Source organism: Fusarium vanettenii (assembly GCF_000151355.1).
Source record: "Fusarium vanettenii 77-13-4 chromosome 5 genomic scaffold NECHAsca_5_chr5_3_0, whole genome shotgun sequence".
Lineage (NCBI taxonomy): Eukaryota > Fungi > Ascomycota > Sordariomycetes > Hypocreales > Nectriaceae > Fusarium > Fusarium vanettenii.
Genome location: NW_003315878.1, coordinates 1,421,953 through 1,445,951, shown reverse-complemented (window position 1 = coordinate 1,445,951; position 23,999 = coordinate 1,421,953). Strand labels below are relative to the sequence as shown.

The 23,999-nt window shown below is 55.2% G+C and overlaps 8 protein-coding genes across 8 annotated transcripts; 5 read left to right on the top strand and 3 right to left on the bottom strand.

Annotated features, from left to right (window-relative positions):
• Positions 1 to 231: 231 nt before the first annotated feature.
• NECHADRAFT_69580 (uncharacterized protein) lies at positions 232 to 4,590 on the top strand (the record flags this gene model as incomplete). Its single annotated transcript, XM_003051226.1, has 3 exons — positions 232 to 2,104; positions 2,330 to 2,958; positions 3,010 to 4,590. 3 exons carry the CDS (start codon positions 232 to 234, stop codon positions 3,709 to 3,711), a joined length of 3,204 nt encoding a protein of 1,067 aa, XP_003051272.1. The 3' UTR covers positions 3,712 to 4,590.
• Positions 4,591 to 4,860: 270 nt separating this feature from the next.
• Positions 4,861 to 6,388, top strand: NECHADRAFT_61325 (uncharacterized protein; the record flags this gene model as incomplete). Its single annotated transcript, XM_003051225.1, has 2 exons — positions 4,861 to 5,112; positions 5,195 to 6,388. The coding sequence occupies 2 exons, from the start codon at positions 4,861 to 4,863 to the stop codon at positions 6,317 to 6,319; spliced, it is 1,377 nt and encodes a 458-aa protein (XP_003051271.1). The 3' UTR covers positions 6,320 to 6,388.
• Positions 6,389 to 6,612: 224 nt separating this feature from the next.
• NECHADRAFT_93727 (uncharacterized protein) lies at positions 6,613 to 8,424 on the bottom strand (the record flags this gene model as incomplete). The annotated part of the gene is made up of 3 exons (XM_003050830.1): positions 6,613 to 6,696; positions 6,752 to 7,771; positions 7,819 to 8,424. The coding sequence occupies 3 exons, from the start codon at positions 8,422 to 8,424 to the stop codon at positions 6,613 to 6,615; spliced, it is 1,710 nt and encodes a 569-aa protein (XP_003050876.1).
• A 1,793-nt stretch (positions 8,425 to 10,217) lies between these two features.
• On the top strand, positions 10,218 to 11,500 carry NECHADRAFT_61324 (uncharacterized protein). Its single transcript, XM_003051224.1, has 3 exons — positions 10,218 to 10,402; positions 10,528 to 10,818; positions 10,997 to 11,500. The coding sequence occupies exons 1-3, from the start codon at positions 10,280 to 10,282 to the stop codon at positions 11,363 to 11,365; spliced, it is 783 nt and encodes a 260-aa protein (XP_003051270.1). The 5' UTR covers positions 10,218 to 10,279; the 3' UTR covers positions 11,366 to 11,500.
• Positions 11,498 to 13,590, bottom strand: NECHADRAFT_69572 (uncharacterized protein). Its single transcript, XM_003050829.1, has 2 exons — positions 13,174 to 13,590; positions 11,498 to 12,924 (listed from the first exon to the last, which is right to left on the bottom strand). The coding sequence occupies exons 1-2, from the start codon at positions 13,483 to 13,485 to the stop codon at positions 11,689 to 11,691; spliced, it is 1,548 nt and encodes a 515-aa protein (XP_003050875.1). The 5' UTR covers positions 13,486 to 13,590; the 3' UTR covers positions 11,498 to 11,688.
• A 937-nt stretch (positions 13,591 to 14,527) lies between these two features.
• Positions 14,528 to 16,585, top strand: NECHADRAFT_80572 (uncharacterized protein; the record flags this gene model as incomplete). The annotated part of the gene is made up of 3 exons (XM_003051223.1): positions 14,528 to 14,536; positions 15,068 to 16,054; positions 16,106 to 16,585. The coding sequence occupies 3 exons, from the start codon at positions 14,528 to 14,530 to the stop codon at positions 16,583 to 16,585; spliced, it is 1,476 nt and encodes a 491-aa protein (XP_003051269.1).
• A 903-nt stretch (positions 16,586 to 17,488) lies between these two features.
• On the top strand, positions 17,489 to 19,963 carry NECHADRAFT_40471 (uncharacterized protein; the record flags this gene model as incomplete). The annotated part of the gene is made up of 2 exons (XM_003051222.1): positions 17,489 to 17,851; positions 17,909 to 19,963. 2 exons carry the CDS (start codon positions 17,489 to 17,491, stop codon positions 19,961 to 19,963), a joined length of 2,418 nt encoding a protein of 805 aa, XP_003051268.1.
• An 890-nt stretch (positions 19,964 to 20,853) lies between these two features.
• On the bottom strand, positions 20,854 to 22,395 carry NECHADRAFT_123159 (uncharacterized protein). Its single transcript, XM_003050828.1, has one exon. It carries the CDS (start codon positions 22,108 to 22,110, stop codon positions 21,214 to 21,216), a length of 897 nt encoding a protein of 298 aa, XP_003050874.1. The 5' UTR covers positions 22,111 to 22,395; the 3' UTR covers positions 20,854 to 21,213.
• Positions 22,396 to 23,999: the final 1,604 nt, after the last annotated feature.

The window sequence follows — 23,999 nt, the reverse complement described above, 5'->3', positions numbered from 1 at the left end:
CCTCTTCGATTCGACGTTCACGCAGCTCTGTTTGGCCATTCACCAATCTTCGGCCGACCACCGAGCTACGACTTTCGATTCGCCCCTACTGAATTCTTACCTGCCTTTTCTCTCGAATTATAGAGAACAAGAAGGACTATTGCGCATACAACCTTAGTACTGCTTACGTGGGCATTCCTCTTCTGCTGGCTGCCCGCGATACCCCCGAACGCTTAGCATTCCACGCACACAATGTCCTTCTCCAACAGCAGCGGTGGCACACTGGCCCTTCCGTCGCCAACACACGCTCACCAGATCGACGTCACATCAGCTGTGCGCACTCTGAGACGATCTATCTCACGATCTCCCTCATCAAAATTCCTGTCGCGCTCTAACACGCAGAGCCCCGACAGCCCGCACCACACTTCCCCTCAATCGCCCTGCCGCCGACTCGGCTCAACACCGCAGCATCAACATCCTCTGTCACCGCACGCTCGCTCAGCACCGCCTCACGCTAACGGCGCGGGCGCGCACCAGGCCATATTTACACCTTTCCGCCCGAGTGTCAGACTATCACTGCGATCAGCCAAAGCAGCAAAGACGTCTCCTTCAAGGCCCTTGACACGAGCGCGTGCATCACCAAAGAGTCCCTTGAAAAGAGCGCTTAACACGGCACCCGACAGCGGCAACTCACTCCCAATGGTGCCCACACCCGCTGTCATTGAATCATCGGGGCAGGAGAACAACGCGCTTGGAGCCACAAGCCCCAAGAGCTCTGAGAAGCGCCACAGCGTGCACCTCGACGTCTCGGGCTCTTCTCAATCTCCTTTCAAATCCTTTGATACTAACAACGACAACTTCATGGTTTCGAACAACTGCCCGCTCAAGCGCAGCGATGCGACCATGAATCTGGACCAGCCCAGCCAAGGAAGCCCGGTGGCTAAGCGACGGAGCTTGCATGGAATCACAGGACTGGGCCAGAACGAGGATCAGAACATTTTCGGTTCAAACACGACGTCTTCACAGAGCTTTTATATCCATGAAGACGCGGCTGCTGAATATGAACTCTCCGCTAATGGCGGCGCCCCATCCCGCGAGCCACTACCTTCTCCTACGCCAACAACGACGGTTCCTAAGAGGTCGTCTTCGCTACGGAAATCAACTCTTCAGCAAAGATATGGCGAGCGTGGATCTTGGGGTAGGCGATCGGGTGAGAGACAGCTTGCTCAGATCAGCTCTGAGTTCTCACCAAGCCGGAGCCGACCACGACTTTCTCTGGACCAGTTCGTCCCTCCCCCCGTGCCTCAAGAAAGCCCCTTCATTTCAACCACACCTACCTCTAAGCCGCCCACCTTCACCGGGGACAGGACCTTCCAGCCTCACCCCCTCTCCAAGACTCTCACAACATCCTCTTCTGGCAACTCTCTGACGGAGGAGACGCCTATCTATGCTCCGGTTGCACGAATGCCGGATCGCCCCAGACCTCACCTGTTTTCTCGCTCTCTGCCTCTTAATGCGACTCGACCGACAAGACCGAATGACCCTTCGAGGGCGATGGCGACTCCCAACAAGTCGCAACTGTGGGTTGGCGCTTTCAGCTCTACAGGCCTGGTTTCCAAGGTGAACCGAAACCCTGAAGAGGAGGCGGACAAGAAGATGGCACCGCCAGACACTCCATGCAAGAAGCACTCGAACCCCTTCGCCACCTTTCCTCCGCCAGCAGGAAGTGCCCTTAAGAAGAGGGGTAACAACCGTAATTCTTTTGGAGGCATTCCTTCTACACCTTTTAACCCTATCGGCGCCCCAGCTCCCAACAGCTTTGGTAACCCTGGAAAGGGCTTGGCCATCTTCCAGCGCGGTAATGCCTCCCGAAGCTCACGCCGCAGCAGCATCCTTAGCCTGGATGGCGAGGAGCACAAGCTCTTTGGTGAAACCATCGACTTTTCAAACCCCATGGAGGGCGATGCTCCCCCCACTCCCACAAAGAACAGTCTCACTCCTAGCCTGAGCAAGGTTAGCGAGAAGTCGTTCGAGTGCCACAGTGCCAATCAAAGCCCAAGCGCAAACCGGACTCTTCACGCCCCCACCCCCATTGTCGGTTCGACAATACCTCGAGAAGCAACTTGTAAGTCGGTCCTCACGAAGCCGAACGCCGTGGATGGCATGGTCGAAATTCCAGATCGGCTCGTCACCCTCAAGCGTCGGCATTCGCCTTCACCTCCTTATTCTTCACTCAGTCGCTCGAGAGCCCAGCGTGGGCTTCACTCCCCTTCCTCTCTTAGCACATCTCTCATGTCTCAACCATTGATTTATCGTGAAGCATTTACTAAAACAAATCTCTCTGATCCAGCGAGCCCTCTTGATGGACGCCGTACACCACAGACTCCTCAGGAGAGTCTTCTCCCCCTCGATACCAGCCGACTTTCGATCTCTCAGACTAGCGAGAGCTACTCCGACATGCCGCCTCCCGTCACACCTACAGCAGGCCGGGACCTTCGATCATCCACTAGCCTTCTTGTAACACCAGTCAACGCCCGCACGAGCAATCTTGATGTCGATGCAAGCTTGAATTCCCGATTCGACAAGGTTGAACAGATTGGCAAGGGCGAGTTTTCCACAGTCTACCGGGTGACCAAGGCGGATCCCCGACAGATGAACTTTGAGGGTCTGTCTACAACGCCATGCTCCCGAAACCGTAGCCCCGCAAAGGGTCAGGTCTATGCTGTGAAGAAGAGCAAGCACCCCTACCATGGACCTCGAGAGCGGGAGATTAAGGTTCGGGAGGCACGTATTCTGCAGGCTCTGTCTCATGCCGAGCATGTGGTCAAGTACTATGATGACTGGGAGCACAACTTTCACCTGTACATCCAGACAGAATTCTGCGAGGAGGGCACACTTGATAAGTTTCTGGGCAACGTCGGGCAAGGTGGCCGATTGGATGATTTCCGCATCTACAAGATCCTGCAGGACCTTTGCTTGGTAAGTTTCGCTGATACACGCCGTGCGACTATGCAGCTAACCTAGGGACAGGGTTTGAAGGAGATTCACGATGCGGGGTTCATGCACCACGACTTGAAGCCAGCCAACATTCTCATCACATTTGAGGGTGTTCTCAAGATTGGCGACTTTGGACTTGCCCAGGCTTGCACATCCACTGAGGGCGTCGACGTAGAGGGTGATCGCGAGTACATGGCTCCAGAGATGCTCGAGGGTAAGGCACGTCAAGCTGCCGATGTCTTCTCGCTTGGACTCATCATCCTCGAAACGGCAGCTAATGTCGTGCTCCCGGACAACGGTCCCACGTGGATTGCCCTGCGTTCAGGTGACCTCTCCGAGGTGCCGAGTCTCACCTGGACACCATCCATTGAGGTCCAACGAGATGCCACAGGAAACCCTACCGAGTCGGCTCACAGCGATGATTTCATCAGCGGAAAGACGCACGATCCTAGCAACCTGTTTGGCTCGTTTAAGCGATCGGAACTGCAGCAACCCCCTGAATTCATGGTTAATGCCATGCACACCAGCTCCCTCGATTCGATTGTCCGAATGATGACGGCACAGGAACCTGATGAGCGACCTACGGTGCACCAGGTGCTCGAGCTTGAGGGACTGCGGTGGGTTAGCGAACATCGGGCCGCTCCAGCAACGGTATACGAGGGAAACTGGGGACCAGCCGAATTGTTCCCCGTGTCCATCGCGGGTGATAGCGACACTGAGATGACGGATGTTTGAGGAACATTGGGATTTTATTTGAACCTGGATAGGAGAGGAACTCCACCAGCATTATGTTGGACCGGGACAGTTGACTACGGGTTTATACGCTCCGACTGGGTATAAGGAGAATGAGGCCACTGGGAGGATTATGTGCCTCGATATACCCACCACCTTTCTACCACACACACCATACCATACCACACCACGACACGATACGACGGTACGACGAGAAATGGAAGACGTCAGCGGGAGGCTGCTGTTTGCTAGGCGTTTTGTTGAGTCGGTTGTTTACAGTTCGAACCGCAAACCATTGCTTTCAGGCATAGCTACGACACGATGTCGAGCCGAGCTGAGCCGACTACCTATTATACCTGCCGACTCTTTTTTCTTCTTCTTTTTACACAGCCTCCGGGCGATGACACATATTGACAATGTGGTCAGTCACGGAAGGATAGCTGAAGCATTTGCATCTCCGAGGAGGAGACTGCGTGTACGAAATACCCTGGATGGAATTAGACATGTTGCGAGTACATGGATACGGGGAGTAATAATTGCAAAAGTTCGGCATAGCTCTGCGAGGGATCAGCAGAGGAAGGGAAGGGAAAGGACACAGGATGCGGAACGGTTAAAAAGGTTTCTCCCAGGATTGCATCAAGCCAGCCATTGAAGGAGCGGAAGACGGATACTTATTGTTGACTCGACTCGAGAGAGAGGTGGAATCATGTAAATTATAGAAATGGCTCGTCGAGTATACTTTTGAAGCCCGGAACACCCAGAGGAAAGGCCTCGTTGGGAATGGGCAGCAGCTGGATTCATGGCTGACGGAGGAGGTTGATCTGATAGTTGGTGATGATTCTGACGACGAAATGGCATGAATATGATATGACCAGTTCAAGTAATAAGTGCATTTTTGAAGTGATTGACTGTTAAAGCTGCAGCTTGTTATGTTTATCTTGCATGCCTATCTTGTCTGATAAAGCCCAACTCGCGCCATTCACGTTATGTAAGTCGGGTACTATACAAGGCGGGGTCTGAACATGACGATGCACTTGTACTCATTCAACTACAACGAGATATCTCACTAAAAGACCACGACATTCGAGGTTACAAAAGAGAACGACTACACATACAACAAGCTAGTCTACCTAACAGTCACTTTGCCCAACCATGACAGTCCCCACGCCGCTTCAAGGACAGGCAGAGCTGCCCAGTGTTGAGAGCACAAAGTCATACTGGCATCTGCAGCCATCCGACAAGTTGCTGGGCCATCGGACCACAGAAGACCTCCCAGCGACGACTGACGTGGTTGTCGTCGGCAGCGGCATCACGGGTGCGTTTGCGGCGAGGGAGCTCGTCAACGGTGGGAAGAAGGTGGTGCTTCTTGAGGCGAGGGAGGCTTGCTGGGGAGCTACAGGACGGGTGAGTAGATGTCTGAAGCATGATCCTTTTATCATCTGTCAAGTATATCGATTGAGTTGAAATATGCTGACAATTTGGACAGAACGGTGGCCACTGTCAACCATTCATCTACGCCGCCAAACCACCAATCTCCCGCTTCGAGCTGGGCACATACAACTTCCTCCGGGACCTCGTCGCTGAAAACAAGATCCCCTGCGACTGGGAAACCACCGGAGGTGTCCACGTCCTCCCCTCAAAGTCGGTGCTAGACCTCGTATCAAAGCACCTCGACCGTCTGAGACGGGATTTTCCTGATCTGGCTGACCAGGCCAGGATCGTCACTGATAAAGAGGAGTTGCAGAAGCTGCGTGTTCCTCAGGCGTATGCGGCTGTGTATCAGCCTAATGCTGCCAAGTTGTGGCCGTATAAGCTCGTTGCTTGGGTTTTTGAGAATCTTCTTAGTGAGAATGACTCGAGCGTGTTCAATCTCCAGACAAAGACGCCGGTTCAGCACTTGCAGCGTGTGGGAGATTCATGGGCTCTGCATACACCTCGCGGGCAGATTACAGCCAAGTCGGTGGTTCTGGCCACAAACGCCTATACCTCTCACCTCCTCCCCAAGCTCACGGGTATACTCGTCCCTGTCCGTGGACAGGTCTGCGCCCTGACTCCTCCTGGGGACAGCTCGCCTCTGCCGCACACTCACGTGTGGGAAACACCCACTGGTGGTGATGACTACCTCATTCAACGGCCTTCGGGCGAGCTCATACTCGGTGGTGAGAGGCTGGGTGTGCCGGAGAGGGAGGTTGGTGTGTCGCGAGACGATTCTGTCGATCCTGTCATCGGCAAGCGGCTACGAGCTGCTCTACACGAAGCAGTCAAGCTCAAGGCGCCTGGAAAGACTGAGGAGGCTGCTTTGGACGCCACGTATGAGTGGACGGGCATCATGGGTTACTCACGGGACGGGTACCCTTGGGTCGGTCAGGTGCCCGCAGCCCTCGGCGGCGAAGATAGCGGACTATGGATAAGTGCTGGATACACGGGCCACGGGATGCCGGTAGCAGCAAGGTGTGCTGTCGCTGTGGCCCACGAGATATTGGGCGTCAAGGGAGGTGTTGAGCTCCCGACTGAGTATCGTATCCATGGAGGGAGGGCCGACAAGGCGAGGGTCATGGTGATCCCGACGACGCTTGAGGAGGAGATCAAAGCCGTCATTGGTGATCTTTGAGATGTAGACTTGAGGCCAAGAATAGTGAGTGATATATAGATTATGAATATAGAGTCCCCAAGTGAAAAGAAACATGAACCATTTATATGCCCGCCCAAAAAACTGCTTCAGTACCCGAAACCCACGGAGCCTCCATATTAGTACGTTAAAATCTCCCCTGATGGTTTCGGCTTCGCCTCCAGTTAACATCACTGCCTTGCTGTAATACTATAGAGGACCCGCAGACGTGCCAAGGGTCACGCTCTGCGAGAAAACACAACGGATTAGCATGCACGCATATCGCCGTCGCCGACCTACAGCTTGGCGCGCACCTCTCGGCCGTCGTTGACCTCACGCTGAGCCCGTTCGCGGAGCGCCTTGCGGAGAATCTTGCCAGACTGGGGTTGACATGTGTTAGTTGGGACTGGTTGTGTGTCAAGAAAGGGGGCTTACAGGAATCTTGGGTATGGCATCAACAAACACCACACCGCCCCTGAGTCGTTTGTGTCTGGCTACACGCGTGGCCAGCCAGTCGGCGATGGCCTGTTCCGTCGTATCCTTGCCACTGGGTGTCTTGACGATGTAAGCGCGCGGCAGTTCCTCGCCGTCAATGATGACTCCGATGACAGCAGCGTCAGCGACATCCTCTCTCTCCAGAAGGATAGACTCGAGTTCGGCTGGAGCGACCTGGAACCCCTTGACCTTGATCAACTCCTTCACCCGATCGACAATGTGGAAGAGGGTTCCTTGTGTATACTCCTCTACGTAAGCAACGTCTCCTGTACGAAGCCATCGAGTTCCATCCGAGTCCAAGACGAAGGCATCCTGTGTTGCAGTAGGATTGCGCCAGTACCCGCGCATCACCGTGGGACCCGCGATCCAGAGCTCACCCGAAGTGTTCGCAGTCGTGATCTCGGCCCCCGTCTCGATGTCGGTCAACCTCGCCTGGCAGTCAGGCATGAGTTCACCAACCGCAGAGCTGGAGGGCTTGTTGGGGTCCCACGACAATGCTGTGCAGGTCGCTTCCGTCATGCCCCAGCCTTGACGCACTACTGAGACGCCTTGGGGCATCATGCTGTTAATCTCCCGTTGTGTGTCCTTTGCTAGCGGTGCTGCTCCGGAGGCAATCATGTCGATGCTGCTAAGGTCAGCACGCCGGGCCAGCGGATGTTTGGACATGAGAATGAGGATGGTCGGGACGGCGAGGAGCTTAGTGATGCGCAAGGTCTGAATATGAGCAAGCATCTTGGGAAAGTCGAACGAGGGCATAACATAGACGGGTATCCGCTCGTAGGGGAAGCAAGTGATGAAGTAGCCTTGGCTGAAGGCGTGATACATTGGCAGAAAGCAGAGAGCGGCAGCACGGCGGGTGCGAACCTCGTACTCTTGGTTGAGCTTCTGAAAGCTAACGACTCCGAGGCCATTGGCAACGTGATTGTAGTGCGATATTTCGACGCCTTTGGGCATTCCAGTCTGTGGGTTGTCAGTCCACGCCAGGAGGTCATCGAATCATGCCTTACCGTCCCTGAGCTATAGTTGAGAGTGCAAGTGACATTCTTGGAATCATTTGGCTCAGCCCAGACAAACTCTTCACCCTTTGCCTTGGAAGATATGAGTTCAGTCCAGTGACGACTGCCCTTGCGAGGCTCAGCTTCGAGAACTGGCGAGTCCGGCCATGTTGAGTCAAACATGAAGACTTGATCACTCTTCATGCCTGCTTGAGTCGCAGCATCCAATGAAACATCCAGGACTTCTTCGGCAGCAATCATGAAGGAGGCTTGGCTATCCTTGAGCTGAAAGGCCAGCTCTCGGGTGACCGAACTCGGACCTGCCCCTGTAAAGACGCCACCGGCCATCCATATTCCAAACACAATGGTTGGGAAGAAGATGCTATTGCCCGCAATGAGAAGCACGCGGTCACCTGGCTTCAGGCCATTGTCTATTAGGCCAACGGCAATGCGCTTGGCGAGGAGACGGGCATCGGAGTAGGTGAGATAGTGCGTCTCAGGGCGATCAGGGTCGATCCAGGCCTTGTTGCTGGAGATAGGACCGGAAGGAGAGCCGAAGACCCATTGCTGTATAGAACAGTTGGGAACCGTGACGGAAAAGCGCGACTTAATTGGCATGGTATAAGGATCTCGAGAGGATGAGAGGATGCAGCTTGAAGGAGGAGAGATAGGAAGAGGAAGAGAGAGAGAGATAGGAGAGGTTGAGGCAGAGGCAGAGGAGGAGGGGGTTGAGATACTCAGTTAGGAAAGAGCGCACTCATTGATCCATTGAGGGAACTGGAAGGAACGGGACAGCAGTTATTGATGAGCCTTGGGTTGGTCTTCTCTGAGGCTAAAGTCTCCTTTCTCGACCCTCGTCTTTTTCACTTGTTGGCAATGGAAGCGAGCAGCGCCGCCAGATCAACCAGCCCAATAATTGCAGCCGTGGCTGGGGGATATTGTACCTATAATTCTATACAATAAATAGCTTAAGCCTGTCCGGGCTTGTCTCTTCTCGACCTGGGCTGGCTCGAAACGGGCTAAAATTAGTCTCAGCCATCACAGCGCTGGCTCCCTACGCCAAACCTGGGAACCCCGTCCCCGCATCACATCACGGAAACTGAGAGATGAGAGGTCGCTCACGAGCGACGAACCAACATGAACTGCTCTCGAGAGGGCGCTTTCAGGATATTCGCCCACCGGGTGGCCAGCGGGCTCCGTGGTATGAAGCCTCGAGGGGGCACGACATGAGCCGCTGTGCCACATCACCGCCCAATACAATGTCCTGTCTCAGAGCGACGAGACAAGCCTGTAGCCGAAGGACTCTGTCTGTGTGTGTGCTGGTGCTGCCCAGACACTGAGAGTTCAGGCCCGTCCAAGTTACGTACTTTGACTTTGATGTTGGGCTGACGGGACGACGCGACGACCCTTTAAGCTTATATGGACCCTGTACGCCGTCGTCTAAGTCACGGCACGTGAGGAAGCGAGTTGCGAGTGAGCGAGTGAGATGGCCATCAAGAGATAATCAGAAAATTCGCTCTGACGTCTCACCGAGACCAGGCACGCACGGCAAGGTGACAGCCGAGCCCATGGTGGTTCAGGGCTGATCATGACAAGGCTCCTCAACCGGAGGCGACCCAATGTCTGTGCTGACCGCCGCACAATGCCCTCATCTCGCATCGAGTCTGGACAAGAGGTGAGCCTGGACGGTCAAGCACGACATGACTAGACCTGCCCAGTAACGTCTAGCTGTGTTAACCAACACCTGTGGGGAGACATTGGCAGATTGCGCGCGGGCAGCTGGACCGAGATGCGGTGCCACTCGTGCAATCCTTTGATGGTGTGAAAGGGCGGGATTGAAAATGTGTTGGCCGAAGGAGATATCTTCGGCTAGCAAGGAGACGAGAGAACCACCCGTTACCCAAGCTCATATGACCTCCTTCGCCCTATGCCACGATATACATACTCTCTGTAAAGTTCCGGTAAGCGAGGGTTTGAGCGACAAGGAAGTGATGTCAAGGTCGATCGATACACTCGCCAACACTAACACGGCCACTGGACGGAGCTGCTTCTGGAACCGGGCGGTGTTGCGAGTTGTTTGGGCGGTGAACTTGTAGAGATGCAGTTGGACTACGGATTGAAGCGAATGTAGTTTGGGAATATTCGGTCTACTACATGGTGGAAGGTTCTCAATAAGTGGTAGAACATGAAAGACAAACCTAGTGGATAGCGCTTCTCAATGAGAATCTCAACTCAAGATGGGTGCAACAGTTGAAGCGGTACGTACCGTCGGGCCAATGCTCAACACCGGCTAAACCCGACATTCAGCCGAATGCACCAATCACAGATGTCCATTTTACAAGCAGCTCCAATTCGATTGCTTCGTTCTACGACGGGCGACATTTTGACAAGACCCAGACGACCTCACGATCGCCTCGAAAGCCGACCTCCTCCCCCGACGACGCCGCTCCGTTCTTCAATCTCCCCCGTCACAATGGCGAGCAAGATTTCACCTCTTCTCCGATCTGCCCTCCGGCCGGCGTGCCGGGCAGCCCGCCCCCAGACCCGAGCCGCCTTCTCCCTCTCAGCCCGCCGACCGAGCGACTCCCTCATGGTGGTAAGCAACCACTCCCCGTCGTCAATTGGCGCTCCCAATTGCGGCCATGCACGCATCTACCGAAGTGCAGAGTCTTGAACAATGAATGGGAGCCTGTGTCTGACATCTTTTTCCGTGTGCCACAGCATCGCAACACCAAGGACAACAACCCCGAGCTCCCCTTCAAGTTCAACGAGAAGAACCAGGCCGTGATTGCCGAGATCCTCAAGAAATACCCCCCGCAGTACAAGAAGGCCGCCGTCATGCCTCTGCTCGACCTCGGCCAGCGCCAGCACGGCTTCACCAGCATCAGCGTCATGAACGAGGTCGCCCGCCTCCTCGAGATGCCCCCCATGCGAGTCTACGAGGTTGCGTCCTTTTACACCATGTACAACCGAACCCCCGTGGGCAAGTTCTTTGTCCAGATCTGCACTACTGTATGTTTGCTCTCTTACTGCTCAACTTGGGGATTCAATGGCACGCATCTGGGAATGGCAATTGCTGTTCTGGTCGGCTGTAGCCGTATCGGACGGTTTCTCGGATCGAGGCGGATAGACGTCATTGAAGACCCAGACAATGGATAAGCATGAAATCAACTGACAATTTCTTCGGTAGACCCCTTGCCAGCTTGGAGGCTGCGGTTCAGACGTCATCGTCAAGGCCATCAAGAACCACCTCGGCATCAAGCAGGGCGAGACCACAGCTGACGGCCTCTTCACCATCCTCGAAGTCGAGTGCCTCGGCGCCTGCGTCAACGCCCCCATGATCCAGATCAACGACGACTACTACGAGGACCTCACCCCCGAGTCCGTCGTCGACCTCCTCAAGGCCCTCAAGGCCAGCGCCACTGCCACCGATCCCTCCACCGTCAGCGTCCCCAAGCCCGGCCCCCTCAGCGGCCGAAGCACATGCGAGAACAGCGCCGGCCAGACGAACCTGCTCGCGGAGCCCTGGGGAACCGAGACCACGCGGTCCGACTTGTAGAATTACAATGCAATATCAATTCATCTTTTTAAGTTCAAGGGCATGGAATATCAGAGGCAGATGATGGAAAAAGAGCCGCGCGGGAGGAGGCAACGACTGTACATAACACTGCCTTGAATGTAATCCATGCATGGTATAGAACGTTTGGATTTCATAAGAGACTACGTGAGATAATCAACTGTGTGGTTTTCCTACTTCATTGATTCTTGCCTTCTTCACTCATACCGATGTGAAAACGTTTGCCCATTTCGAAATATTCAAGTCGCGCCAAAAGGAAACCTCCAAACCCAAAGATATGTATATCCAAGTTTTCCTTCCATATACTACTCGCCCACCCGCAAGATCCAGCCGTCTCCGAGTCGCTGTCCGTCCTCGGCTACACCACCCCAGATGAGGATACCGTTCTCTTCGAGCTCACCCATGGGCGCACTCGCAATCCATCCTCTCGACTCGGGCAGCTCGTCGCTGTTGTCGTCGTCATAGGGTTCCAGGTCGACCGGAGTCCACTTGCCCTCACCCGTCTTGCGACCAACGGCCTGCCACATGGCAGCTGTAACGCTGGCGGCTGTCATGCCCAGAGGGGGGACCTGGAACATCCAGACGTCGTCGAGGAACTTGCCTGCGCCGGCATGACCCTCGGAGCTGGGCTCGCGCTCGCCCATGGTCAGGACGAGGTACTCACGACCACCACCTACGGTGATGGCCTCGAAGGATCCGACGCTGCGAGGCTCAGGCCACACCTGAGAAGGTTCGGCGTGGATCTCTGTGGTTTCAGAGTTAGGGTCACTCTGCAGGATGGTCTGCCAGCCACCCCGAGCGCGGACGGAGACCTCGCCCTTGGAGCCCTGGTCATCAAAGGTCTCGACTTCGAGATGCAGGAAGTCCAGCTGTCCTCCAAGCTCCGTCTCCCCATCAAAGCCACCGAAGCGGAAGAGACGACTCTTGCTGATGCAGATGGCAGTGCCACCTCTGGCAGGGCCAGGGGCGGCGGGGAGCTCGCTCCAAGTACGATCGTGGACATTGAAAGCCCAGATGTCGTTGGTGCGTTCGCCACTGGTGAGGCAGCCAGCGTGAATGAAGAATGTGCCGTAACCGTTGGACTCCTCGTCAACGGCATCTTCAGCGACATTACCAACAATGGGATCCTGAGGGATACCAGTCTTGGAGGTGTCACCTAGAGCCCACTCCGACCATGTCTCGGGCTGCTTAGGTCGCGGGGAAGCAAAGTCCCGGGGGCGGTCGATAGCAGCGGCCGTGTGATAGCTTCGAGGAGCGGGATGGGGAACGATGTTGCCGCCCTTGACAGCGGGAGCTGGATCAAGATATGACCAATTGTTGGCACGGGTGTCGAATACCCAGACACGGCCAGCCTCGTCGAGAGGTGTCATGTCAGGGCCACCGCGGCCGCCAAAGAGGAAGATGCGGGATCCAATGACGGCGGAAGCATGGCCGACTCGCGGGGCCGGCACATCACCGAGCACCAGAGGCTCAGGAATGGCGGGCTGCTTGCCCTTGGCCTTGCTCTCAATTGGCGAGGCGAGAGGAACATCATCAAGGGCCTTTTCAGCTCCTGCCTCAGATTCGTCATCCGAATCATCCTCAGAATCCTCTTCAGAGTCTTCTTCGGAATCTTCCTCGGAGTCGTCGTCAGAATCGTCGTCAGATTCCTTTGTCTCCTTCTCTGGCTTCTTTGCCTCAGCAGTTGGCTTAGTAGCTGCTTCAGCAGGCGCCTCGGTGGTTGCAGGAGCTGTGGTTGCGGGAGCTTCGGGCTCTGGTTTTGGGGCCTGCTCATCGGGCTTCGCGGCGACAGGCTTGATCTTGTAGTAATCGGCACCGGCGCTGCTCCAGGGCAGGGTGACGACGTGCATGCAGTTGTCGACGGGCTCACGTGGCTCGATCTCGCCGCCAAAGATGTAGGCGGAGCCGTGGACGATGTCGAGAGTGTGGGAAGAGCGGGGGACGGGAGGAACCTCGATGCGCTCCCAAGTACCCTTGATGGCGTCCCTGCGCGGAGCACCGCCTCCAGCAGGGACAGAGGGCATGGGCATGGAAGGGAGGTTCTGCGACACATTGTGAAAAAGGTCGGTGGTGCGACGCTTGAGCAGAGAGAAGGACTCCATGGCGAGCGTCGGTTTAGCGGGGGATGCGCAATGAGGCCAGAGGACCTAGCTTGAATATAAGCGAAAACGGTCCTCGTGGGAGTTGTAAATGATGTGGATTGTTCAATGGCGATGGTGATGATGTAGGAGGAGAGAAGAAAAAGGCGGATGGCCTGTCAGCCGTGGGGAATAAAGCTTACAGGACACGAGGTGAGATTGGATGTTGGATCTGAAGACGTCCAGGAAGAGCCCGAGTCCGAGAGAGTGCGAGAGGGTGACAACGATACTGAAGGGGATGACGTAGGTCTCTGGCGATTGGGGCACCGGGAACTGTTGGATATTTACGGGGACCTTTCCCAATCAATTCCAAACGACGCGATGCGTCAGGAGAGGCGTAGACGATGGGAGGATGATGTTTTCCCTCCTCAGCTGCTTACATCTGACAGTTCTAGACCTTGTTCAGTTACCGGTTGCGTGTAGGTCCCCGGGCAGCAAGTCAAGTCGCAAACCGACCACCGAAAGAGGGGACCTCTAGTGGGGGGTTTTCTCCGTACAGTAAGCTCTTAGTAGCAGCGGCACTGAAAGTTCTGGGCTATCGATTTTCAGGGTCTATTTTGGGTTCGTGGCTGGGGAAATGTGTGTCTTGGCTGGGTGCCAGCAAGAGGAATTGATCTGCTGTCGAGTTGAGTTGCTTTTTGCTGCTTGCAATCATTGTCTCAGAGTCTCATTGGCAAGATCTGAGCAGTGAACACTGTGAGCTGCAGTCGTTCCAACGGCTGCTTCGCCTCAAAGGATATGGCCTGGGGCTTGAGCTGATCGAGATGATTTGCCCAACTAACTCCAAGCCACATTGACATTCGCCGTCTTTGCGCGGCAGTCTCAATCCGGGCGTGAGATGCCACAGCCTCAACCTAGAACAGCGAAAGCTTGGGTGTGTTATTGGCGTTTTAGGGCTTCTTCTTTCCTTTATACGCGCCTGGTCAAAGGTAGACTTTAGGTGTTAGACGAGTTTGGTTTCCCAGTGTGTTAATGGGGTCAACCACTTGACCAGGCGCTGCGCACTATGTGTGCTGTAAGTGTGCTAGAGAAAGGGTTGAAAATCCACTCCTTCCTCTTGTTGCCCGGCACTTGTTGGTGTTTCGCCCTCCGTGGCAGTGCAGACAGAGCCTGATACAGCTTCAGGTACAACCAACACTCAACTTTCATCTGGTGGCCAAGGCGGCCGTTAGTGCTCGGCTCGGGACGGGCCTAAACCGATGAGATTGGATGAAAGGCCGATAACAACAAGTACTCGGTCGATCAATCTATCCCCAACCTCGATACCGCGGCAAAGATTGAACGACTATTCGTCCATGTTGGTCGACAAGCAAGGGTCTTGACACTCCGCATGGGCTGAAGCTCCCCCATGTCTCACTCGCACTCGTCAGGCAATTGGTTGCCCCCTGCCGCGCGAGCGCGCGGTTACAGCCTCAGCAGCTGAACAGGCTCTCCAGCTCTTATGACCAACGTCGTCTCCCAATTCTTGCACAGCAGCAGACGCCATCACCTTCACTCAACCCAAGCTCCAGAATCTTTCGCCAAAACTGCCACGCCGCTTGACTAGGTAGACGCTTCTAGCTCCACGCCTATGGAGGAAATATACCAAAAGATCGCCGAGTTCAACCCGCAGCGTCCAAAGCAATCTTCCGAGGTTGTCACCCAATTCGAGGTGACCGAGCTCTGGCGCAATGACCACACGGGCATCGCCAATGCCTACGATGTCACTGTTCTTGTTCAAAATGTGCCTACGTGGCTAGCCTTGGAAACGCGATCCTCCTCAGTAGGAACAGAGACCTTGGTCCTGCGCCTCGTTTGGCCTGAGTTTAACATGGATGAGCACCGCGTCGACCTACCAGGCGCTGTTAAGCAGTTGCTGCTGTCAAATTTCGGCCTTGAACTGGCTTACGACTACTTCCCCAGTTGCCTTGCCGGTGCCAGCGCCTTTCCCCAGGTTGCAAAGCCATATGGAGACGAACAAGCCTTCGTCTTTTGCTATCTGCCCAAGATTGCCGCCATATGGTCACATAGTCGCTTCAGACCACCGTTGGCCCGCCAGAGTGCCACGAATGGTATTCTATTAGCCCAACGAAAGGAGAGAGAGACCATTAAGCAATTCCTCAAGAGCGACAGCAGGTGGCAACTGTCCACTGCCAGTCATGACATGTTCCCTGCCCTCCTCTGCAGTCTCATGCTCCATGGCCAGATCGAGATCACACAAGGCGAGATAAAGAACAACATCCAGGCCGTTGAAGGAAGGACGGGATACACCGACTTCAAAACCAAACGAAAACACCTGGCGACTGGTGAACTGGCAGATGTGGCTGCCAAAATCACCGACTATTCTTCTCGATTGGCTAGCACGGATAGGAAGAGCAAGACACTGGAGAACCTGATGGAGTTTACCCAGCGAACGATGAACTCAAACCAAAGAGTGGCTTCTGAGGGAGACAAGATCATGAAGAACCACATTCAGGTCCTACAAGAACGGTTGAAGATGCAGGTTATGGATCGAGAGTACACGCTAAAGCGGGCTCAGATCCAGAATGAAGTGGTACGTTGACTCGCAGATGAACAAGTCAGAAGCAAGCTAACAAGACTTCAGCTTTTGAGCCTAATGTCTATGAACTACAGCCTTTCCAACACCCTCATCTCGATATCCACCCTTCGAGATGCCGCCTCTATGAAGACGCTGGCCTTCGTCACCATGTTTTTCCTACCTGGCAGCTTCATATCAGCGCTGTTCTCGACTGACGTCTTTGACTGGGACGGAGTCAAGAAGGGGGCCATCGGGGTCCCATCCACACCGCAGTTCGGACTGTACTGGGCCATCACGATCCCTCTAACGGTCGTCACTTTTCTGCTGTACTTTCTCTGGGCAGAGTGCTCCAGCTACGAGCGCAGCCAGAAGCGAGAGTGGAAGAAGTGGGAGAACTGGGGGTTGTCTAGCAGTGAGAGCCTCGAGTCTGACCAGTCTCAGTCTCTTCGCGAGACCTTTAAAGAAAACCGGGACAAGGTGATGAGGGAGTATCATTCCTTCATCAGGAGAGGGCGGGGGTCTAGAACCAAGGATGATTTGCCATGATCCTACAGATATTTTCCGCGAGCAGAGGAGACACACTTTCGTACGAATATGCGTACCTAGGATAGGGTACTTGATGGACTTGGTGTTGGACGTGGACAAGTGCTTGGATTTGATACCTATTGTGATGCTGTATAACCACCATATCTCTCTAGCTGATAGAAGCGAACGATTCATGACAAACTGATAAGCAGCGCCAAAAAGCCCGTGCGTGAGGGTTTCTGGAAGAACTGGGTAGGAGAGGCTGTTGATCAATACGTAGATAGCGCTGCTTAGTACCTGGTGGGTGGGATATACCAGGAAGCTAGCTGGGCTTTGGCCGATAACATGGACAGTTTGCGATCCGTCCTCTCGGGCAATTCTCATCTCGATCACATCTTGTAAGCACGATCCCTCGCCCAAAAACTACGCAAGCTGCTCTATCGCTACGGCGTCTGTCCCACATGACGCAATAACTCCAATTGGACGAGTAGCGAGCTCGTCCATCGAGTCGTAGTCGGTCGTTGGATCGGAGTCGGACCCCCTTCCTCCGTCCTAACAACCAACTCGACTCGAGCGAGCGCGGTCGAGACCTCCCGCTGCAACCGCACTTTGCGCCTGCCCGCCGCCAGCTCTGGCCAAGGTAGCAGAGACATTCTCTTCCCCTCATTTCTTGACCTTTTTAAATTCTCTCTTCTTTCTAATCTCAACCCTTTTTATGCATTTCATACCCGCGCGCGTTTGGGCGTTGTCGCGGGTACTTGGGAGAGCTTCTTTTGGAGGCGGCCCGCCGTCATTGCCGATCTACTGAGCCATCGAAGCTACCTAGTTCCATCCTCCAGCGCCAACCGATACGGAGCCCAACATTGGACGCCTGAATAAAAAAAAAAACGAAGACATCGCGAAGAGATACAAGACACCGTCACAATGGCCGCGCGTCCAGGGGCTGCAGCTGCGGCTCCAGGGTCTATTGTGCCCGCTCAGTTGGGCTTTCTGGCCATCTTCAACCCCTCGCTTGGCAACACAGACGAGACCATCGACGACCAGATCGTCTACTACGCCTCTGTCACCACCCAGACCTCCTCTCACAAGCGTCGACGCACACGCGGTCAACCTACCAAGGATATTTCCCCCGAGGAGCGCAATGAGCGTCTCCGACAGATAGGCCTCGCCCAGGGCATGGCCAGCTTCAGTCGCGGCTTTGCCAATGGTGCACCTGTAGATGCTATCGATACTGAGAAATCGAGAGTGATACTCCACGAGCTGGAGCCCGGGTGGTGGATTCTGGCCGTAAGATTTGATTACTTTACCTTTTGTTTGGGGGTCTTTATTGACCAATATATCTAGAGCATCGACCTGACCAAGCTGCCTCTTCCCCCACGACTCGCCATCAGGAATAGCGAACCTGCCGAAGAACGATATGAATACTCCAGCCGCGAGATGAAGCCTGCAAATTTGCTTCTACGGGATCTATTGCGAGCCCATAGCACTTTTCTCCTGCATCATGACTCGTCCCTGAGCGCCCTGTTCGTACGGACCAAGCGAATCAAGTTTGTGACTGTGCTCAGCCGCTACTGGGACCTGTTTCTCTCGACGTGGAATGTGGCTATGCATGGAAATCCAGCCCGCGGTATCTTTGGTGGCATCAATGTCGCCGCCTCGGGCGAACTGGGGGTTGGAGTTGGTGAGGAAGACCGTGGAAGCGGCGAACGAGAAGTCTTGGAGGGCCTGGTCGGGAGAATCGAAGGTCTCGTCGATCTAGTTGTTTCCAAGTTTGGGGACTACAATCCCGATTCGCCTCCCCCAGATGCGCCGAATGGTGACCCTGAACAATGGCTTGGAACCGGCCAAGAGCCTAGTTCTGAGGACGGTGCAATCTTCCTGGGTACTGGTGCCTTGTCCAGAAAGTCTCTGAGAGATGTGACACAATGGATGGAGGACCTGTATACCTGGGGAGACCACGCCTATGGAGTCATTGAGAGCCCAACATCGGTTCGGCGGGCAAAGAAGAGAAGGGCCAGCCGCGCTATTGCACAGCAGGCCGCTTCTGCACAGCCAGCATCAGCTGAGGCCGGTGAACCCTCAAAGGCGGCGATAGAGACAGAGCCCGCGGCCGCTGACGACGCAAGCAATGACCAACCACCAGCACGGGAGACCGAAGATGGCAAACTAGATAAAATGGTTAGTTATCTGAAGTTGGGCTACGGCACATACTGGTCTCTGCCTGGTGGCGGTGGTGGTACTGGTACTAATACTCCTGGGGAATCTTCTACCAAGGAGCCCCCGGAGGCAGGCACACCACAACAGGAGTCAAAGCCTGCCCAGGAGGACGCTTCTAAACCCTCTCGACCAAATCTCGCTGGCCGTACACCCTCATATGAAGCGGCTGGTCATTATCTCATCGGTCTCAAAGGGGAGATTGACGATGAATACAGCGATCCCGATAGTCACAGCTCAGATGAAGCGGGCGCCGCCGAGCACAACTCGCGCACCGTTCTCCGGACTGTGAACGTCGAGCTGGAGAGTGAGGCTCTGGGTCGACCAGAGGCCACTATTGTACGCGACTTTGAGCACCCAGCCAGCGTTCTCACGCAGTCCCAGGTTGTGGGCAACATGGTGCCTGGTTACGACTCGCACGATCTCAACAAGGCCAAGAAGCTACGGGTCGTGGTCTACGTCAACCGACCCTTCATGTTCGCCTTTCTGTTTAACCTTCGAACAGACTCCCTGGCCATGGACGCCCTCTACCGCTCCCTGCACCACCAGCTTGCCCCCCTCCGCAAACCCCTCCTCGCCTCGACGAGATACCGCCCGGAGCGGCCTGGAGCCGATGTCGGGTCTGGCAGTGGCAGTGGTGGGAACGCAGGGAACAACATATACGACCTCATATGGGATCCTCACTCCCTGACGGTGCACTCCTCCATACCCAATATCCCAGATACGTACATCGATCCCAAGCCCTGGTCCCGCCCAGACGCCCTCAACACGCACCTCCACCTCCTCAACCTGTACGCTGCGACCCGGGCCCGCGCCACCGCCCTCGAGCGGACTGAGAAGTCGAGCCGCGGGTGGTGGATCGTCTGGACACGCCTGCTGGACCGCCAGGAAGATCCCTCGGCGAGCACCAACCTCTCGACAATTCACGAAACCGGCGCCGACGTGGGCGAAACGGACCCTGACCAGGCTGCCGATCAAGACAACAATAGCAGCGATGGCTCGGATTCGCAAGAGCCGCGCACTCCGGAGGTAGCCAAGGAGATCTTTCTAATCCGCCGGGCAAGCGACCATGTCGGGTTCCGCACTGACGCCTCTACCGGCGGCGGCGATGGCGCTGGGAGGCTGGCTCAGGGCATCGGCGTTGACACACGTCGGTACGTGGAGGAGCTGTTGAGCTTGCTGTAAGCCTGCTGTAAGACCTACCTACGCTACGGCACCTGAGAACACAGGACGGACAGCACGGGGTCGGGGCACGCGTATCCGTCCCGTATTGCTAATTTTAAGGCTGAGAGAGAGGCTGTGCTATGCCTGGGCCCTTTGTTCTCCTCCCCCCCTTGGTGCTTGGTGGGTACGGGGTGCGGTGCAATGCGCTGTATGTCTTACGGTCTGCTGGTCTACCTCTGCCTGCTTCTTGGGACGGGATGGACGAGCATCAAGTCCGTCTTGCTGTCCCTCTAAATTTGCGTGCAACCCCATCCTCTGCTTCACACCCCCGTATTAATAGAACGCCACTCTGGAACAAGGGTCAACCACCACCAACCCAACCTCTTTTCCTGTTTACTCAATTCAATTGCGCTTTCCATGGTTAGTCTTTGTAGATTTATTATTGGAGGAAGGGAGGGAGGGAGCGGAGGGGCCGGGTTGAATGAATGAATTTGACATGAAGGGGTCAAACTACTACGACGAGACACACCCCTGCTAATAAAGTACGAGTGCCTCGTGGACGATCTTTCAGGGATCCCGAAATGTTTTACGCAATGCTTGTAAAATGGAACCTCCATCTGCTATTCTGTAATTTATCCCTCGACCGAGAGATCTTCATTTGGGCCCGTACATTGAACTCGGGTTATTTACCAATGTTTCATACAGGGCGGGAGATCCCTTATGCAGCTGACGGCAGAAGGATTCTGGAGGATCAATACGGTGGGTGTACAGCAGACGTCGTCGAGAAGACAAGGTCCCCAATTTCAACCCTCTTGGCGTAGTCTAATCAAAGATCAGCCAAGCATGGACTCATCTGCCACGACATTAACGCAATCAAAGGCGGAAATCACAATGCAATAGACACTTCCAAATGGTTGAAATCTAGTCCCATTCATTCTCGGGACTTTTCTTTGTCTATCCAACTTGCACATGCCAAAATCAAAAACGTGTTATGTACATAGAAGAAGTCAACGAAAGCGAACCATAGTGAACCCGCCCTCCAAGAAACCGAAACACCCCAATCCAGAATCTGTCAAAGGGCCTCGAGATAGAATAGAGGCTGAATATACACATGCATCATCTCGTCTCCCGAGGTCCCTTTGCTTTTACGCCCCGACGCCTTCAAGGGGTGTCAAGATTCCCATGTCGTGAAAAAAGAGGTCATAATTGAAACAAGTTGCGCACTGCATGCTTTCCCAGACCTGGGAGAGCATCCATTGTGGTTAAGGTGCTTAGTTGAACCACCACTCGACCTCGATGCGGCCAGCATCGAGATCGCCGGAGATCTCCTTGAAGCACTTCTTGCTGACATCGATGTCGTTGACGGCGCAGCCCATGCACTTGTCCTTGACGACGGCGGTGGTAGTCTTGCCGTTGGCCTTGATGGTGATGGTCTTGCCGCACATGGGGTTGCCGTTGGAGACGGTGCCCATCAGGAGGTGAGAGAGGGCAACAATGTTCTCAGACTCGTCCTTGCCGGAGTCGTCATCGCCACAAGCACCCATGCCGATGTCGTAGTAGGTGAACTCGCCAGTCTTGGCGGCGCTGCTGCCGCCGCCGCTGCCACCAGAGCTACCGCCGTTGTTGGACTCCTCCTCGTCGTCGGAGTCACTGCCGGTGGAAGGAGCGGCAGGGGCAGGGGCAGCAGAAGTGGTGGGCTCGGGCTCAGGGACATACTGCTGGGTGGTGACAGGCTCAGGAGCCTCATAGGTGGTAACCTTGGGCTTAGGGACCTCCTTGACCTCGGTGGTGGTGGTGGTAGGCTCGGGGGGAGGAGGGGGAGGAGTGTAGACGCTGGTGACCAGAGTGGTGGTAGGAGCAGGCTTCTTCTCAGCAGGCTTCTTGATCTTGGGAGCAGGCTGCGAGGGGGCCTGGGTCTCGACGAACTTGGCGGCTTCAGAGGTCGTGGGCTGGGCCTGCTCCTGGCCGGGGGTGATCCAGACGGTGGTGGTCGCGTCGACCATCTTGGTAACATACTCGTACTCAGTCACCCACTCGACCTCGGTGACGACAACGTCACGCTCGGCGTTCTGGTGGTGGCGGCGGTGGTGGATGCCGTGAATCTTGCCATGGGGCTGGGCAACGGCCACAGCGGCGAAGAGGGCAGAGGCGATGGTGAAGGACTTCATTGTGAGTTCTTGATAGTTCCTTTTTCTGTTGTTGTTGTTTTCGAGTTCTTGATTCCAACCAAAGGCGTGGTTGTAGCTGTGATATGTCTCTTGATGTGAGAGACAAAAGGGTATCTCAACGCGGTGTAGTGTGAAGGTTAAAGGAAGGTTAGGCGAGATTCTGTTCAACAGGAATGAACTCGCACAGATTGAAGAATGGAAGGAGTGGACGTTGACGTCGTGAGTTTGAGAGAATGTGTGCGTGAGAGAGAAGAGTCCGGCTCAGGTGGGAAGGAATGGTGTTTGAACTCGAATAGTTCGTAGGTAAGGAAACAAACCAGGGGCAGAATTGAGGGAGGAAGCGTGGGTTCTTAATACGCCTCGCCGTAACCGACGCTGCTGGGCCCTCATGCTAGCTCTTAACGTCTTGGCTCTAGCCCACAAGCCCAGCCATGCTCCCGTCGTAAACAAGCTGAGGTCAAGGGTACCGCAATTGCAAGCAACGCGCCGGCCGACAGTGTCGTACCGGATTCGTCCCCGAGGTAGCAGCTGAGAAAGCTTCGGCCAGGGGCCCCTAGGCCCCTAGCCGAGCGTGGTTTTTTCCAGCCCACATAGGGAGGTACCTAGCGCTGCCCCGTTTGCTTCCTTGCGTGTGTGTGCCTGGGGCTTCCGAAAAGGTGGGTGGGGAGCAGAACGGACGGCATGGTATGGTATGGCACGGGCGTGGCAAAGCTGCCATCTCTGCACTCGAGATCCTCACTGGTCCACTCCCCTCCATGGGTTCCATGGGTCACTGCCATCTGCCGGGGCCAGCCAGAGGTCAACGTCTTTGACCATGCAAGCGGAACAGCCCAACAGAGGGGAAGTGGCCCGGGACCACAAGAGACCGAACCATGCTGGAAAACCAGGGGGGCGTGGCACCATCCAGGGGCATTGTTCAGTGCTGGAAGCCCTTCTTCTCTGACTGTTCTGTCAGAGCCCGCTGACGGTCATGTCGGCCGCTGCGATCAGAACGAAGTTTGAATGCTGCAGGCTGGGAGCAGCGACTCAGAATCTCCTCATCCGGTGCCCGGATCAAGTGACGCGTAGCCGCACAGGTATGGACGTCAACATTCTCACTAGAGTCATGTCGTCCAACACACCTTGAGTGGACTGTTCGAATCAGTCGTCGACAAACGGCACGGAGGCCTGCACGAGTCTCTTGGAAAGGACTGGACTGCACCGTGGTCCGACGCAAACCAAGTTTCCTCAGCTAGCCCTACCATGATTGGCCATGCTGCAAGGGGCCGCCCTGTCGCCAGCTTCCGGCTTTGGGCCTCTTGTCAGGTACCAGGGGCGCCCTCATTGTCGGGGGAGGGCCAATGGCAGTCTCCGGGTGCCTGGCCACGGCGGGATTATTGCAGCCAGAATCGACGAGAACAAGTTGGAGGGTCAAAGATGGTGGGAGGGAGGCCTGCATCGATCTCCCTCCCCTCCCTCCGCTGGCGCCCTGTGCCTGGCCCGAAACTGAGAGGCTTACCTGGCGGATGGAGCACTGGCCGCCGAGCCGACGAGTAAACTTGCATCCTGGAGGTGTGGAGGGAGCCCAGCAGGAGTTGAAACACGGCCCAGTCCAGTGAACAACCGTCACTGGGGTGCCACCTCACAGCCAGGTGCGCTAGCGGCTCATGGCTTGCACTGGCCTGAACAAAACTCAAAGAACCATGGTGTGAGAGAAAAAAAAGTCTTTCTCGTCTTGTTCTCTCGTTGGGTCGTTCGGTTCGTGTCTGGCGCGAATACATGTGTGACGTTGAAACTTCGTGACTCGGGCGTCTGTTGCTCGCCTTCCATATGCCATCTGTCTTTCTGTCATGTTCCGTTCCATGTGATTCAAAACGATGCGGTGTGATTGACTTTTTTAATACTTTCAA